Raw genomic sequence first — 15,791 nt, 5'->3', positions numbered from 1 at the left:
TACTTAGTCTAAGCGTTGCTCTGTCTTTGCTATTCTCGAGGTGTAAACCAGGACCACTGTGCAAGGACTAACCACATACTTGATCCACCAGTGTGCAACCCTGCACACCACTGCCTTGTACCAAGAAGTGCCCTTCCCAGTGCTGTAGTTGCAGGGGTGGTCACATGACCATGTGATTCAGCAACACAACACAAAGCCACAACAGCCGGAAGCTGTCAAACTGATAAGCTGATGGGACCACATCTAGCAGCAGTTCTAGGCCGGCCTGGTCTCCAGAGCTAGTTCCAGAACTGTCAGGGCTACACAGAGAAATCCTGTCTCGGAAAAAACCTACCAGTTCTTTTCATCTTCTAAATAATCAATGAAGCGAAGCTCACTTAGCCCTTGTTCGTTTTCCTTAACTCTCCTTAGCAGTAGATTTTGCAAATGAGAAGGATGGTGCAACCGAAATTCCTCCTGTGTAAACGAACCTGGTAAACATTCAGGAAACAGGCAGAATGAGTAATGTTAAGGCCACTTTTATTGTTATAAACATTTTCTACATTTATTTTGTGTGTGCATATCTGGGGCGGAGGGAGGTACACGTATCATAGAGCAGCACCATGACAGTTCTCTCCATCCATCTACTATGTTGAATCTAAAGACTGAATTTGCCATGGCTTGGTGGCAAGTTCCTTTAGCTGCTGAGCCATCTGGGCAGCCCTAGGCTGTTTCAAAATATTTTATTTTATGTGTATGGCTGTTTGTTTCTGCATGTAGTCTGTGCACCATGTCCCTGCCTGGTATCCATGGAGGCCCCTGGAATTGGAGTTACAAACTGTTGTGGTCCTCTGGAAGAGCAGCCAGTCCTCTTAACCCCTGAGCCATCTTTTCAGCACCCCCACTCCACAGCTATTTTTAAAGAGACAGCACTTACGAACAAGAAGGGAATGTGAAATAGATTATTATACTTTCTATGATTACATATGTTTCAAATCAGGGTTTCTTTATGTAGCCCTGGCACTGACTTTGTGACCAGGCTGGGCTTGAACTCACAGAGATTCTCCTCCTTCTGCTTCCTGAGTGCTAGGATTAAAAGCATGTGCCACCACCACCACCCGGCTCCCACTTTGGTTTTTTATATAGAGTCTCTCACTAGCCTGGAACTTATAAAATAAGCAAGGCTCACATTGGAAATCAATATGGCAGCTTCTCAAAAAATAGGGAACAAATCTACCTCAAGTCCCAGCTATACCACTCTTGGGCATATACCCAAAGGATGCTCAATCATTCCACAAGGACATTTATTCAACTATGTTCATAGCAGCTTTATTTGTAGTAGCCAGAACCTGGAAACAACCCAGATGCCCCTCAACTGAAGAAAGGATAAAGAAAATGTGGTACATTTACACAGTGGAGTATTACTCAACTGCTAAAAACAGTGACATCAGGAAATTTGAAGGCAAATAGATGGAACTAGAAAAGATCATCCTGAGTGAGGTAACCCAGACCCAGAAGAACAAACATAGTATGTACTCACTCATAAGTTGATATTAACTGTAAAGTAAAGGATATCCATGCTATTATCCACAGACCCAGAGAGGCTAGGTAACAAGGAGGGCCTAAGGGGGGACACATGGATCTCCCTGGGAGGAGAAATAGATGAGATCTCCTGGATGGACTGGGAGCAGGTGGGGATGGGAACTTGAGGATTGGGTGTGGGGAGTGGATGGAGGGGAGAGTTCTGAAAGAGATGACTGGAAAGGGGGTGGCATTTTGGGGTCAGGTAAAAACCTGATGCAAGAGAAACTCCCACAAATCTACAAGGATGACCTCAGTTAAGACTCATAGCAATAGTGAATAACCTAGCCTGAACTGGCCTTCTCCTATGATGAGATTGGTTACTACCCCAATTGTCATCAGAGAGCCTTCATCCAGCAACTGATGGAAACAGATGCAGAGACCCACAGCCAAACATTAGGCCGAGCTTGGGGAACTCTGTGGAAGAGAGAAAAGAAGGATTGTAGGAGCCAAAGCAGTCAAGGACATCAAAAGAAAACCCACAGAAACAACTAACCTGGCTAATAGGAACTCAGAGTCTGAACCAACAATGAGGGAGCCTACATGGGACCAATCTAGGCCCTCTACATACATGTGACAGTTGTATAGTTTGATCTACTTATGGGACTCTTAATAATGGGAGCAGGGGCTGTCCCTAATGCTTTGGCTGGCTCTTGGGAACCTGTTCTTCATCCTGGATTGCCTTGCCCAGCCTTAATACAAGGGGAGGAGTTTAGTCCTACCTCAACTCGATATGCCATGCTTTGTTGATATCCATGGGAGGCCTGCCCCTTTCTGAACAGAAACAGAAGAGGATTGGATTGAAGGGAGGTGGAGGAGAGGTGGGGAGAGGCAATGGGAGGAGAGAAGGGAGGGGAAACTGCCATCTGGGTGTAAAATAATAAATAAATGTATGTTAAAAACAAATGCAAAAGAAAAAAAGCAGCACACAAGAGCAAAGGAGTATTTTATCATTTGGTCTCAGTCTATCATTGAGGTAAGTCAAGGTGGGAACTCAGAGCACCTTGAAGGAGGAACCACGGAGGAACAGGGTTTGCTGGCTCAGTCTTTGACTTGCTCAGTGGCTCATGCTTAGCTTCTACAGGCTAAGACCACTTGCTCAGGGATGATGCTGCCCACAGTGAACTGAGCCCTCCTGTAAAATTAGTAATAAAGACAATGTGGAAACTTAATGCAATAGAAACTCCCAGGATTCAACAAGGGTGGCCCTAGTGAGTGGCCAACCAATGACTGGTCTAATGTGAGGCCCACACCACAAGAGGGACCCATTCAGGACAATGCTGTGGAGACTTATACACTGTACATTGTAAAGAAAGATATGTCACTCAAATTGGTTTAATAAAAGCTTATTGGCCAGTGGCCAGGCAGGAAGTATAGACAGGACAGCCAAACTAGAATAATGATGGGAAGAAGAAGGGCAGAGTCAGAGGAGACACTAGCCAGCCACAGAGGAAGCAAGACATGTAGAAAATGAGATAACAAACCATGAGCCATGTGGCAAAGCATAATAATGTAATGTAAGAGTAACAAGCCTGAGCTATTGGCTGATCATTTATAATTTATATTAAGTCTCTGAGTCAGTTATGTGGGAAGTAGCTGCCAGTTATTTGAGAGCAGGGAGTTGGGACAGGAAAACTCCGCCTACAGGACAAGGCCTGGATGACCAGGAACTGGAGGCTAGATACCCTAGAGACCTAGGATTGAAAAAAAAAATCAAAGAAATGATTCCTGAAAATATTCTGCTATAATCATAGGTCAGTGCCTAGCCCAATCATCATCAAAGAGGCTTCCTCCGACAGTTGATGGAAGCAGATGCAGAGACCCACAGCCAAACATTAGGCAGAGAGAGAGAGACAGAGACAGACAGAGACAGAGAGACAGACAGAGAGAGAGACAGAGAGAGCACCCAAATTGGAGCTCTTCATTGGGTCTTTCCCTGGTGAGCTGGGGGAAGAGAGGGAGGAAGAATTGTAGTATGCTGTGGGATATCTTTCTGTATGCTGTGGATATGTGTTGCTCTGATTGGTTGATAAATACAGCTGTTTGGCCTATGGCAAGGCAATTTGGAGGAAGGCAGGAAATCTAAGCAGAGAGACAAGAAGGCTGGGAGAGACGCCAGCTGCCACCAAAGGAGAAGCAACATGCCAACAGACCAGTAAAGCCATGGAACACGTGGCAAAACATAGATTAATGGAAATGGGTTAACTTAAAATGTAAGAGCTAGCTAGTTAGAGGCCTGCCATAGGCCATATAGTTTGTAAGTATGACTGGACGGGACACAGGAAAACTTCAGACTACAGTAGGAGCCAGATGGGTCGAGGACACCAAGAGAACACAGCCCACAGAATCAACTAAGCAGGGCTCATAGGGCTTACAAAGACAGAAGCTGCGATCACAGAGCCCTGAAGGAGTCTGTACTAGGTCATGTTTGGTTGATATCCCTGAGAGGCATGCCCTTTCTAAAGGGAAAAGGAGGAGTGGGTCTGGGAGAGAGGGGAGGTGAGGAGGAGTGAGAGGAGTGGAGGGAGGGGAAACTGGGGTCAGGATGTATTGTATGAGAAGAATTTTTTAAAAGTTTGTATACACACAAAAAAAAATAAAATAAGCAAAGCCGGCCAGCCAGAGAGCTCCAGGGATCTGTCTGTGCCTCCAGGCATGGGGATCACAAGGGAACTCACCATCCCTGGCTTTCTATTTGAGATCTTCATATCTGCACAGCAAGCCTCTCCTACTGTTTTTGTTTGTCTGTTTGTCTGTTTGTTTTCGAGACCAAGACTCATACAGCCTAGGATTGCCTCACACTCACTATAGATCCAATAAAGACCTAGAACTTTGGACCCTCTTGGCTCCATTTCCCAAGTGTTGAGATTATAGGCATGTGCCACCATGATAAGTTTTATGAAGTGCTGGGAGTCAAATTCATGTATTCATGCATGTTAGATGAGCACTCTACCAAGCCACAACCCTAGCTCTTGTAAAAGTTCTTTTAAAATGTGTATATGTATGTGTGCCTGCGTGAGTTTACATGCACCATGTGTATTCAGGTACCTATGGAGGCCAGAGGGCGTTGGATCCATGGGAACTGGAGTTACTCACGGCTGTGAACCACCACGTGGATGGGAACTGAACAAGGTCCTCTGCAAGAACAATAAGTGTTCTTTTTTTTTTTTTTTAACATTTTAAACAATTGATTCTTTGGGCATTTCACATCATGTACCCCAATCCCTCTCATTCCCTAGTCCTTCCATGTCCACCCTCCACCCTTGAGGCCTCCCCCAAAAAGTAAATTTTAAAAGAATTAAAAAAAAAAAAGAAAAAAAGAAAAAACACTTCACTCCTCCATCTTTCCAGCCTCTCCATCACCTTCCATTTGTCTTAGTGGCCTTGGGAGCTGCGTGCGGTGTGTCACGCAGTACATCCCTTTGCTCAAAGAGCTTTACTTGCAAATGTTCACGGCAAGGAATTGTTCATCTGGTTCAAGGCCTCTGGCTTCTGGTATACCATCAATACTGGACCCTAACTGAAACTCTCTCAGATATCCTGCTGTTCCCCTGAGTCATGGAGATTCTGTTGCTATGGTTCTGCAGGACCAGTCTCTTCATGTGCTTCAGCAGGTCATAGATGAGGTAGATGTTGGGAAGTGCCAACTCAAAGCCCTAATGTGGGCCTGGGTGGTATCTGAGTTGGTCAGTCTGGGCCTCCACTGGGACAGACCCCCCCCCCCCACTCAGGGAGGGTTAGGGGCAGCTCTCTCCCATGGCCCCAGGTGGTAACATCATCTCAGATCCCTGCTTCAGTAAGGCCACAGACACAGACATGGTCATTGGTCACAGCTCAGGCCCAGACATCACCATGGTCTCAGGTCACAGCATGGCCTTCAGACATCAACATGGCCTCAGGTGGTGGCCCAGACTCTGGGGTATCTGTCTGGCCTTTGGTGTTAACAGGGGACATGGGTGTCAACACAAATTGTAGCTGGATTCCTGCTGAGTCAACCCACACACCCGTGCCGTGACAAACAGCGCCAATAAACCCCCAGCTGCAGTAGGCCAAAGGACCCAGACATGGCCCTTGGCGGCAGCACAGGCCCAGACATCACATGGCCCCAGGTGGCAGCATAGGCCATCCATACTGCTCACCACTGTCTTGTCTTCAGTTCTGCTTCTCTCCACAGTGCGCAGACTGCTCAGCTTCCCCTTCCCTCCTATTTCTCCACCATGTATCTGGTCATCACAGTGGCGCCTGCCCGCCTGGGCCTGTTGCAATAAGTGTTCTTAATTGCTGAGCCATCTCTCCAGCCTCAGTAAAAACACTTTTAAAAATAAAGTATATTGGATTCCCCAAGTAGCTGAGAATGATTTTGAACTTTGAATCCTCCTGCCTCTACTTCCTGAGTGCTGTGGGATGTTCTGTATGTTAAATGTGTTGCTCTGATTGGTTAATAAATAAAACACTGATTGGCCAGTAGCCAAGCAGAAGTATAGGCAGGACAAGGAGAGGGGAGAATTCTGGGAAGTGGAAGGCTGAGACACAGAGACATTGCCAGCCTCCGCCATGACAAGCGAGATGTAAGGTACCGGTAAGCCACAAGTCACATGGCAGCTTATAGACTGATAGAAATGGATTAATTTAAGCTATAAGAACAGCTAGCTAGAAGCCTGCCATGGCCATACAGTTTATAAGCAATATAAGTCTCTGTGTGTTTACTCGGTTGGGTCTGAGCAGCTGCGGGACTGGCGGGTGAGAGAGATTTGTCCTGTGGGCCAGGACCAGAAAAACTCCAGCTACACCTGAGTGTTGGGGTTAGAAGCTCATTTGATTATTCCTGGTTTATTGGTACTGGGATTGAATCCTGGATCCCAGTAGACAAGCCATTTACCAGCTGAGCTATGTTTGCAGCGCCCCACCTCCTCCCCTCCTCCCCCCACACCAAAGCAGAAAATGGTAAGTTTAAAGCCCTGGTTGCTGACACTTACTTTGAGCTCACTATGTAGCTCAGGCTGGCCCTTTCTGTGTGATCCTACTAATTGCCAGGATTATAGAATCCACCGCCACTCCTGGCTTCATAATTTTTTAAACATTTTAACTTATTATGTTTATGTATATGAATGTTTTGCCTGCATTATGTCTTAGTTTGAGGCCAGCCTAGTCTCCGTTATAAATTGCAGGCCACATAATAGAATAATAATTTAAAATAGGAAGTTGGGGCTGGAGAGATGCCTCAGAGGTTAAGAGCACTGACTGCTCTTCCAGAGGTCCTGAGTTCAATTCCCAGCAACCACATGGTGGCTCACAACCATCTGTAATGAAATCTGGTGCCCTCTTCTGCATACATAATAAATAATAAGTCTTTAAAAAATAAAATAGAAAGTTGGTTTGTTTTGGAAGAGCATCTTACTGGGTAGTCCTGACACTCCTAGAACTTGCTGTGTGGACCAGGCTGGCTTTGATTTTCAGCACTTGCCTTTTGAGTACTGGGATTTAGGTGTGGGGGACAGGCTCTTCTTGGACAGGATCTTGGCTGGCTTGGAACTTGCTGTGTGCTGAAAGTCAAGAAGCCTGTGTTGTGTCCTAAAAGTGCATTAAAAAAAGATGAGACAATTGTAGCTGCTGCCTTGCTCAGAATTATCTGAATTGGTTTAAATTTTTGTTAGGTCTGGTTACATATTTCTCAGAACACCTTGGTCTTAATAGTAGTGACAGAGTTGATTGTTTTCCATTTTAGTTGCATCCCTAGCACTTTGGTGTGTGATTCTTTCTACATTCGGTGCCCCTTCAATATGTTGCTATGTCAAAGACAAAAAGAGGAATTGCATTAACGTTAATTTCTGCACTGGGATTTTGTTAAGTCTGTACAATTTTTAAGAGGCCATGAAATAAGGCAAATTGAGAAACTTTTATTTTTAAAAATACATATGTGCCCGTGTGAGTAAATGTGCCATGGCACACATAGAGGCCAGAGTACAACTTTGTGGTGTCAGCCCTCGCCATTCCGCTTTCTGGGTCTGGGGAGCAAACTCAGTCATCAGGGTTGCAGTCAGACGCCCTCACCAAACAGCAAGCCATGCAGCTGCCTCTTTGGAGAAGCTGTTGCATGACTCTTCCTAAAGAATCTTGCAATCAACTGAAGCCGCACTTGGTTTGTAGCAAATTTTCGGCTGGCATGGCTGATCCCTTCTGCTAATATTGAAAAATACTGCTGCTCATGAAGAGCAGCTTCAATGGAGACTAACCGACTAACCTTCATTTCTGCAGACTGCTTTTAATGGACGGGTTGAAAGTATTCAGTTCATTACCATTTGTGATTTCATCTTATGTCTGCAGTTGACTACAGACAGTGTTTCATCTAAAGCTGGTAAGGTTGTCACAGAAGTGATCTAAGCCTTGGTTCTGTCACCTGTTTACCTAAAACTTCAGTCTCCTCAGAGACTTATGGGAAGTTTGAGTGTTATGTTCCTGTCGAGTTTGCTTTTTTGCTAATTTGTTTGTTTGTTTGTTCATAGGTCTCTCTATGCAGCCCCGACTGGCCTGGAACTCGATGTGTAGATCAAGTTTGTCCTGAACTCACAGACATCCTCCTGCCTCTCTCTCCAGGGCTGGTGTGCCACCAGGCCTGGCCTCTAATGGTGGTTTTGCTCTTCCCACTTGAAGTTTAGCCTCTCATTTAGTTGTTTTTTTTTTTTTTTAATTTTTTTTTTGTTATTGTGTTTTTTTTTTTTTTTTTTTAGAGCTGAGGACCAAACCCAGGGCCTTGCGCTTGCTAGGCAAGCGCTCTACCACTGAGCTAAATCCCCAACCTGGGTTCATTTAGTTTTTACTATGCTTATTTTGTATTACAACATAAAATTCAGCCTTAAGGATTACTTTGCATTTTTCTACGGTATTTGCTGACTAACTTTATTCTTAAAATAGGCAAATACAAAACTAAAAAAGCATTTTATTTAATACTATTTTTATTAAGTTTACTTTGGACGCAAAAGTCAGACAGAGGGAAACCCTGTATAGGAATTGTGCATTTACTGACTCCAGGCTTCTATGAACAATCTCAACCTTCTGTACTGTAACGTTTTTTTTTTTTTTCTGTCACATGAGATAATTCATTAGATGAAGCAGGTGGGTGATGGCAAACTTTTTAATGTTCAAACTGTGATAGCTCCATTTCTATAGGGCCTGTCACATCACTACGATCAAGTATTTTGGGTCCCAGTATGCCGATGAGGAGAGCTCCATTTGGAGCTGTGATCAGGATGGCTAGAAAGGCTACTGTCATCACATCCTTCGAATATGCTTCCAAGTGGGGTGCCATGTCCCTTGCTTTCTCTAGAGCCAGAGGACCTAAGACAGCCTGCAGTAAGGGAAGACACAAAGCAAATGAAAAATGTTACTCAGAGTTAACATATGATAAACATAAATGGCTTTGTTATAAAAGCACACACAATCAAACTGAGTGATAAAGTACTAGAGAGAAAAGACCAAATATGGAGTAATTTCTATCATTTAATCATTAATTGTATATTTTCTAGCAAATATACCTGGAAGAAAACAACCTGGACAAATCAAAGAGTAGACATTTGGGAGCCAATTGTGTACTCCTCTCCCCGTGGAATTCCCACCTCAGCACCTCTTTCATGTGCTCACACTGTTCCCTGAACTTAGGGCTTACAAGTGGACCAGTATGGCTTACACGTTTTTGTCATATGCCACTAGGTTTATGTATGCAACAAGACAGCACAAACACTGATGTCTCCAGGGTGTGTGCTCCTCCCATTGTCCCTCCTGTATGGGATGAATGGGAAACTGGCCAGAGCTGGAATCTGGCAAACTGCCTTTGAATCCTGTTCTGGCCCAATCAGGTGAGTGACCCCTTAAACAGGGACTCCAGGTCATTGACCTAACCACTTGTCTGCACCACAACACCTCACTGGATGGTTATGACAATGAAACAGGAGACTACAAAGGATACCTAGCACACAGTAAGGATTCAGATAATTTTGAGTTTCTCTCTTCTTTCCCCCTGAGGAGATACATTCTTTTAAATTCCTACTGAGTCAGAAAGGTGCCCATGCCTCCCACTCACAACCCCCAGCTAGTTATCTTTGATCATTTATTTACTTATTTTCTTTTGTTTTTGAGATAAGGTCTCACCGCACAGCCCATGTCTACCTCCTGAGTACTAGAATTACAGGCTAATTACAGCTACTGTGGCTGGTTTATATTTTTTATTTATTGTCTTTATATTTACTTATTATTTACATATACAAATCTAGGCAAGAAATTGCCTTAAAATTTCCAGGAATTAAATATAAGTACACATCATCTATGGAATTGTACAGTAATGGCATAATGGTAGAAATGTTACTTCTCATGTGGGACATTATGGCAAAAGAACCCCCCCACTCCACTGAAGATCAATCATTAAGGGTTTTTTTAATGATAACTTTTAAACTGTTTTTATTTTATGTGAATGAGTGCTTGTTTGCATGTGTGTATGCATGCCATATGCAGAGGTACCCTCAGAGGCTGGAAGAGGACATTAATTTCCTGGAACTGGAACAAACGGTTGTGAGCCGGCGTGTAGGTACTGGGACCTGAACCCAGGCCTTTGTGAGAGCACTGAGTCCTCTTAACCAATGAACTATATCTCTCCAGCCCCATGGAATAACTTTTTACTGAACACAAGCCAGTGTGTTAGATGCCAGGGAGAAAAGAAGCAGACAGAAAACAGGTTCTAAAGAATACTAAAATCTATATGAGGTTTTGAACATAAGAGAACTGTCAAAAATGTTAAGAGATGATGATAGTAACATTAATAATAATATTTTCACAATTATGTAGTGTTTGTCATGAAGTAAGTGCCATTCTTAAAGCTTTACATGTATTAACTCATTTACTCCTTTGACAAACTTGCCCCATGGGAACTACTATTAGAAGGTAAATATCCTCACTAAACATCAGAGATTTAGTTATCGTTTCATTGGAAAACTCAGACAGCAAGCTGAGTTTACATCTGTGAACATCTTTGTGATCTTCTACCATTTCCCTCTAATTTTCACCAGAATCTCTAACTAAAGGCATGAGAGAAAGTCTAAAGCTTAGTGTCCTTGTCTGATTTCCACTGCTGTGATAAACACCACGACTAAAACCAATCTGACAAGAAAAAGGTTTATTCTATTTACACCTGTCATCCATCATGAAGGGGAGTCAGGACAGGAACTCATGGCAGGAACCTGGAGGCAGGAACAGAGACAGAGACCAGGGGAGAACCTGGCTTGCTGACCTGCTTTCTGGCTCACAGTCAGCCACCTTTCTTATATAACTCTGGCCAACCTGCCTAGAGATGGTGCTACCTCTGGTCAGTTAAGCCTTCCCACACCAGTAAGTAATGAAGAAAATGCCTCACAAACATGGCCACAAGCCAATCCAATCAAGGCAATTTTGGGATGCAGCCCCTTCTTCCCAGGTGATTCTTGGTTTATGTCAAGATGACAGCTGAGGTTGACATTTCACACTGTCAACTTTGACACACAAACACATCACTTTAATCCATAATTTTTCCTTCTTGCTTGTCCCCAATATCTCTTATTAACATCATAATATAAAATATAATTTTAAAAGTCCCACAGTCTTTAAAAAAAATTCAATACTTCAAAAGTCCAGTGTCTCAACTCCAATTCCAGGGGATCCAATATGCTCTTCTGGCCTCTGCAGACACTAGGCATGCATGTAGTACACACACATACATGCAGGCAAAACATTCATACACATAAAATTAAAGTAAATAAATCTAAAAAAAGTTACATACTTGCTTATTCCAAAAGGTAAGAATCAAGGTACAGTTACAACCAGATCAAAGCAAAACCAAAGTCCATCAGTGTAAATTCATGTTTTGTAGTTCCAACATCACAGACTCACTCATGATCTTTTGATCTAAAGGGTTTGGGTGGCCTCACTTCTATAGTACACACAGCTTGTCCAGTAGGCTCAGGCTGGCTCCATTCCAGAAATCTCCACCCCACAACTGCCACTGTCTTTGGATCATGTCCCACAGCTCCAGCATCTCAAACATCCTGGGGTCTCTTCTGAAACTGAGGCTACACCTTCACTAATGACCTCTCCTGGTTTCTTCGGAGACTCAGAACCTGTCACATGATGCCACACCTCACTTTGTCTCCATGACCTCTTCAATCCTGCATCTTTCAGGTGCAAAAACCAGTATCACACAGGAGACTCTTAAACTTTACCAAGGTTGGCTGCCAAATTGAGATGCAGTTCTGCACCACCACCACCACAGTATGTATGCTGACTCTAAGGAACTCCTTCCAAGAATTCCACTTCAATAATACCAGTCTCTTATCAATCACAGCTGATTCTTCAGTCCCAGCTGACCAGCATCCTTTGTCCCAGTAAAGCACACAAGGTTTCACTTCCACAAATTCTTAATTCAAATATAGCATATTAACAGTACTGACAGAATCTTTGCAGGATTCTCAAAATTCCCTCTGAAACTTTACAGACTAGGCCTCCATTGTCTAAATTTCTTTCAGCATTCTTATCTTCCAAGTGCTCAATAGATTTTCTAATCCAAAGTTCCAAACACTACCACACACCACACTTCTGGTACCAACTAGTGTCATAATTTTCTTCCTGTTGCTGTGACAAACACCTTGATCAAAATCAACTTGGAGAGAAAAAGGACTATTCCATCTTACAGTTTATGGTCCATCACTGAGAGAAGCCATGGTAGGAACCTGAGGCAGGAGCTGATGTAAAGTCCATGGAGGGGTGCTGCTTACTGGCTTTTCTGGCTCTTGTCCTTTCTTAGATAGCCCAGGCCAACCTGCCTAGGGACAGTCCATCCACAGTGGGCTAGGCAGTCCTATATCCATTAGCAATGAAGAAAGGGCCTCACAGACAAGTCAATATGATCAAGGCAACTCTTAAGTTGAGATTCCTTCTTCCTAGGTGACTAGGTTTGTGTCAAGACGACAGATGAAGCTGTCTATGATGCTCAGGGGTCACAGACACTATTTCAGCAGCAGAAAAGAGAAGAATGGGAAGAAATGTTAAACTTAAATTTTTTGTTCTAACTCATATATGGGACACAACGTTCTTCTTGCCTGGAAAATGTTGGTGGTATAGTTAAGTGGTAGAGCACTAGCCTATTATGCGCAAGATCTTGAGTTTGGGGGAAAAAGTTTCTATATGTCTTTCCAGTTCTTGATGTTTGTACAGAATACATCTTAGCTTGGATGCTAGGAAAAGGGACAAGAGGAAGCAGAATAAAGCAGCTTGGGTAGTGGGCTTTCTTCATACTTGCTTGGTTTTCATTCTGCTTTAGGAAATGATGGATAAACCAAAACACAAGTGTATCAATGGAAGGAAGGGTAACAGACAGACAGATGAAGATTCTTCTTATAGATCTATTGTTTGCTGCCCAAAAAACATGTTATTCTATGACTTCAAGGTAAGACAAAATAACTATAATATTGTTCATGGAACACCACTGTGTACCAGAAATTGTACTGAGAGCTTTACAGGGATTATTTCATCCAACCTCACACCACCACCATTCAGTAGATATTGTCATAGATCCTTATATAAAAGGAAGAATTCAATGAGCCAAGAGACAAAGAAGTAACTCCCTAAAGGCCTAGGCAAGCAACATAGTATTCAAAAGCAACAATCTGGCCTTAAAGGCTTGTGGTTCTAACACTATAGAGAATTTGTTTAAGAGAAATGTACAAGCTTCTATTTTGTAACCGCAAAATGGAGGGGAAAAAATCCCAGGAAAGCAAGGTTTTATGCTGCCATCAAATGTTAACAGTTGAACAGTAAGTAGCAATACCTTCTAAAAGAAGGAAAGTATTATAGAATAAGAGGATAAAACTACGAAGTCTTCATTCATTCAATCATTTATTTGTGTAGGTATGCAGGACATGTTTACCTTTGTCCTAGCTAGTTTTTCTGTTTGTTTGTTTGTTTTGTATTTTGTCAATCTGACACGTTAGAGTTATCTGGGAAGAGGAACCACCACTGAGAAAATGTCTCCATCAGACTACCTACAGGCAACTCCGTAGCATTTTCTTTATTCTTTATTCTTTTTTTTTTTTGGTTTTTTGAGACAGGGTTTCTCTGTGTAGCTTTGTGCCTTTCCTGGAGCTCACTCAGGAGCCCAGGCTGGCCTCGAACTCACAGAGATCCACCTGGCTCTGCCTCCCAAGTGCTGGGACTAAAGGCGTGCGCCGCCACCACCGTCTGGCTCATTTTCTTGATTAATGATTGATGTGGCAGGGCCCAGTCCACTTTGGGAGGTGCTACGCTTATGCCCATCGTTTTGAATGGTATAAGAAAACAAACTTGAGCAAGTTATGGAAAACAAGCCAGTAAGCAAGGTTCTCCTGACTTTTGCTTTACTCCCTGCTGCCGGGTTCCTGCCTTGAGTTCCTATGTTGGCTTCCCTTGATGATGGACTGTGATTTGGAAGTATAAAATGAATAAACCCTTTCTCTGCTCAGTTGCTTTTGGTCATGGTGTTTTATCACAGCAATAGAAATCCTAATTAAGACAACTTTCCTCCTGCCAGGAATTGTGTCAAACAGTAGGGAAAAAACAAGAAAGGAAACAAACAAAATGCCCCCAAAAGACATTATCTCTGTCCTTCCTGTTAGTCACAGTCATATGACATAGAAACAGAGGTCCAATTAAAACCAACATGTATGCATTGTGCGGTGGAGTGAGTGGCAGGGTGCAGAAAGATACACTTACGAAACCAGTGTGTCTCTAAAGGTGTAACATTTGCCTCTATAGCATTCAGCCAAAGAAAAATAACCCCATATTATGATGTTATTTTATTGTATAGATTTTTTGAGACAGGGTCTCTCTATGTAGCCCCAGCTGTCTTAGAATTCTCTATGTAGACCAGGCTGGCCATTAGCTCACAGAGTTAATGCCTGTCTCTGCTTTCCAGGTGCTGGAAAAGGTATACATCACCATGCCTGGGCTTATTTCATACTTTAGGGAAATAGAAAAAAAATTTCATAAAATTTAGAAATCATTTGCCCTTTAAAAGCACTCTTCTAAATTTCAGAACAATTGCTTTAAAAACAAATCTTTTAAATGTTGTGTTTTGTGTGTGTGTGTGTGTGTGTGTGTGTGTGCGCGCGCACACACACACAAGTATGCACGAGTGTATGTGCCTGTTTGTGCACATGGGGAGGCCAGATGTCAGCTGTCCCCTTAGTCACTCTGCCTGATTCCTGTGAGCCATGGAGCTCCCAGGTTACCAATGGGCTGTCAGCTGGCAAGCCGTGGCAGTCCTCCAACCATCTCTGCCCTGCCCTGCCCTCCCACACCCAGCCCAAGGACTCCGGGCACTGAAGCCAAGCCTGTTTTCATGTAGGTGCTAGGGATCCAAGCTCAGTTCCATACTTGCATGGCAAACACTCTCTCCCCTTGAGCAATCTCCCCAGTTCTAGATTTTAAAAAATAGTTATCAATCAAACATGGGAAGCACAATTTGTCATTAGAGAAATATTTTTCATTTAGAACTTGTGGATGGGGAGGAGATGGGAAACCTTTCCTTTTTTTTAAAGTTTTATTTATTTATTTATTTATTTATTTATTTATTTATTTATTTATTTATTTATTATGTGCATTGGTGTTTTGCCTGTATATACTCTGTGTGAAAGTGCTGGATCCCTGGGACTCGAGTTACAGACAGTTGTGAGCCTAGTTCTCTGGAAGAGCAGCCCATGCTCTTAACCGCTAAGCCATCTCTTCAGCCCTCATTTAGAACTTTTTTTTTATTTTAGAATTTATTTGTATTTTATGTATGAGTGTTCTGCATGCCAGAAGAGGGCATCATATCCTCTTATAGATGGTTGTGAGCCACCATGTGGTTGCTGGGAAATGAACTCAGGACCTCTGGAAGAGCAGCCGGTGCCCTTAACCATTGAGCCATCTCTCCAGCCCTCATTTAGAACTTTTAAAACTTGTCCAAACTAAAATTATTATTAATGACTGAGTATGTTCCTACCTGGACTGTAGCTTTGGGGATCCATGATAAAGCAATAAATACTTTCTCCTTAAAACGAAATTCAGCAAAAGACATCAATGTAAAAGTGGCTATAATTCGAGCCGATAATGCAAAACCCAAAGTAGCAATACACATGCCTACAATACATATAAACAAATGTAAAAAACAAAGCATTTGGGAGGAAGCTATTTTTGCC

At 42.9% G+C, this 15,791-nt stretch overlaps 1 protein-coding gene across 5 annotated transcripts in view; it reads right to left on the bottom strand.

The window, feature by feature from the left end:
- Positions 1–8,674: 8,674 nt before the first annotated feature.
- Slc9b1 (solute carrier family 9 member B1) overlaps positions 8,675–15,791 on the bottom strand; it is a 50,823-nt gene continuing 43,706 nt past the window's right edge. For 3 of the 5 annotated variants that reach the window (XM_052730120.1, XM_052730123.1, XM_052730121.1), the window contains 2 exons: positions 15,596–15,732; positions 8,675–8,905 (listed from right to left, as the gene is read on the bottom strand). In XM_052730120.1, coding sequence (XP_052586080.1) covers positions 8,693–8,905; positions 15,596–15,732 — 350 coding nt within the window. In that variant the 3' untranslated portion in view covers positions 8,675–8,692. The remainder of the gene's footprint in view (positions 8,906–15,595; positions 15,733–15,791) is intronic. The other 2 variants (XM_052730122.1, XM_052730124.1) reach the window with 2 other exon arrangements.

The sequence above is a fragment of the Peromyscus californicus genome, unplaced genomic scaffold (assembly GCF_007827085.1).
Source record: "Peromyscus californicus insignis strain IS unplaced genomic scaffold, ASM782708v3 Scaffold_9__1_contigs__length_137607984, whole genome shotgun sequence".
NCBI lineage: Eukaryota > Metazoa > Chordata > Mammalia > Rodentia > Cricetidae > Peromyscus > Peromyscus californicus.
This window is presented reverse-complemented; position numbering and strand designations above follow the sequence as displayed.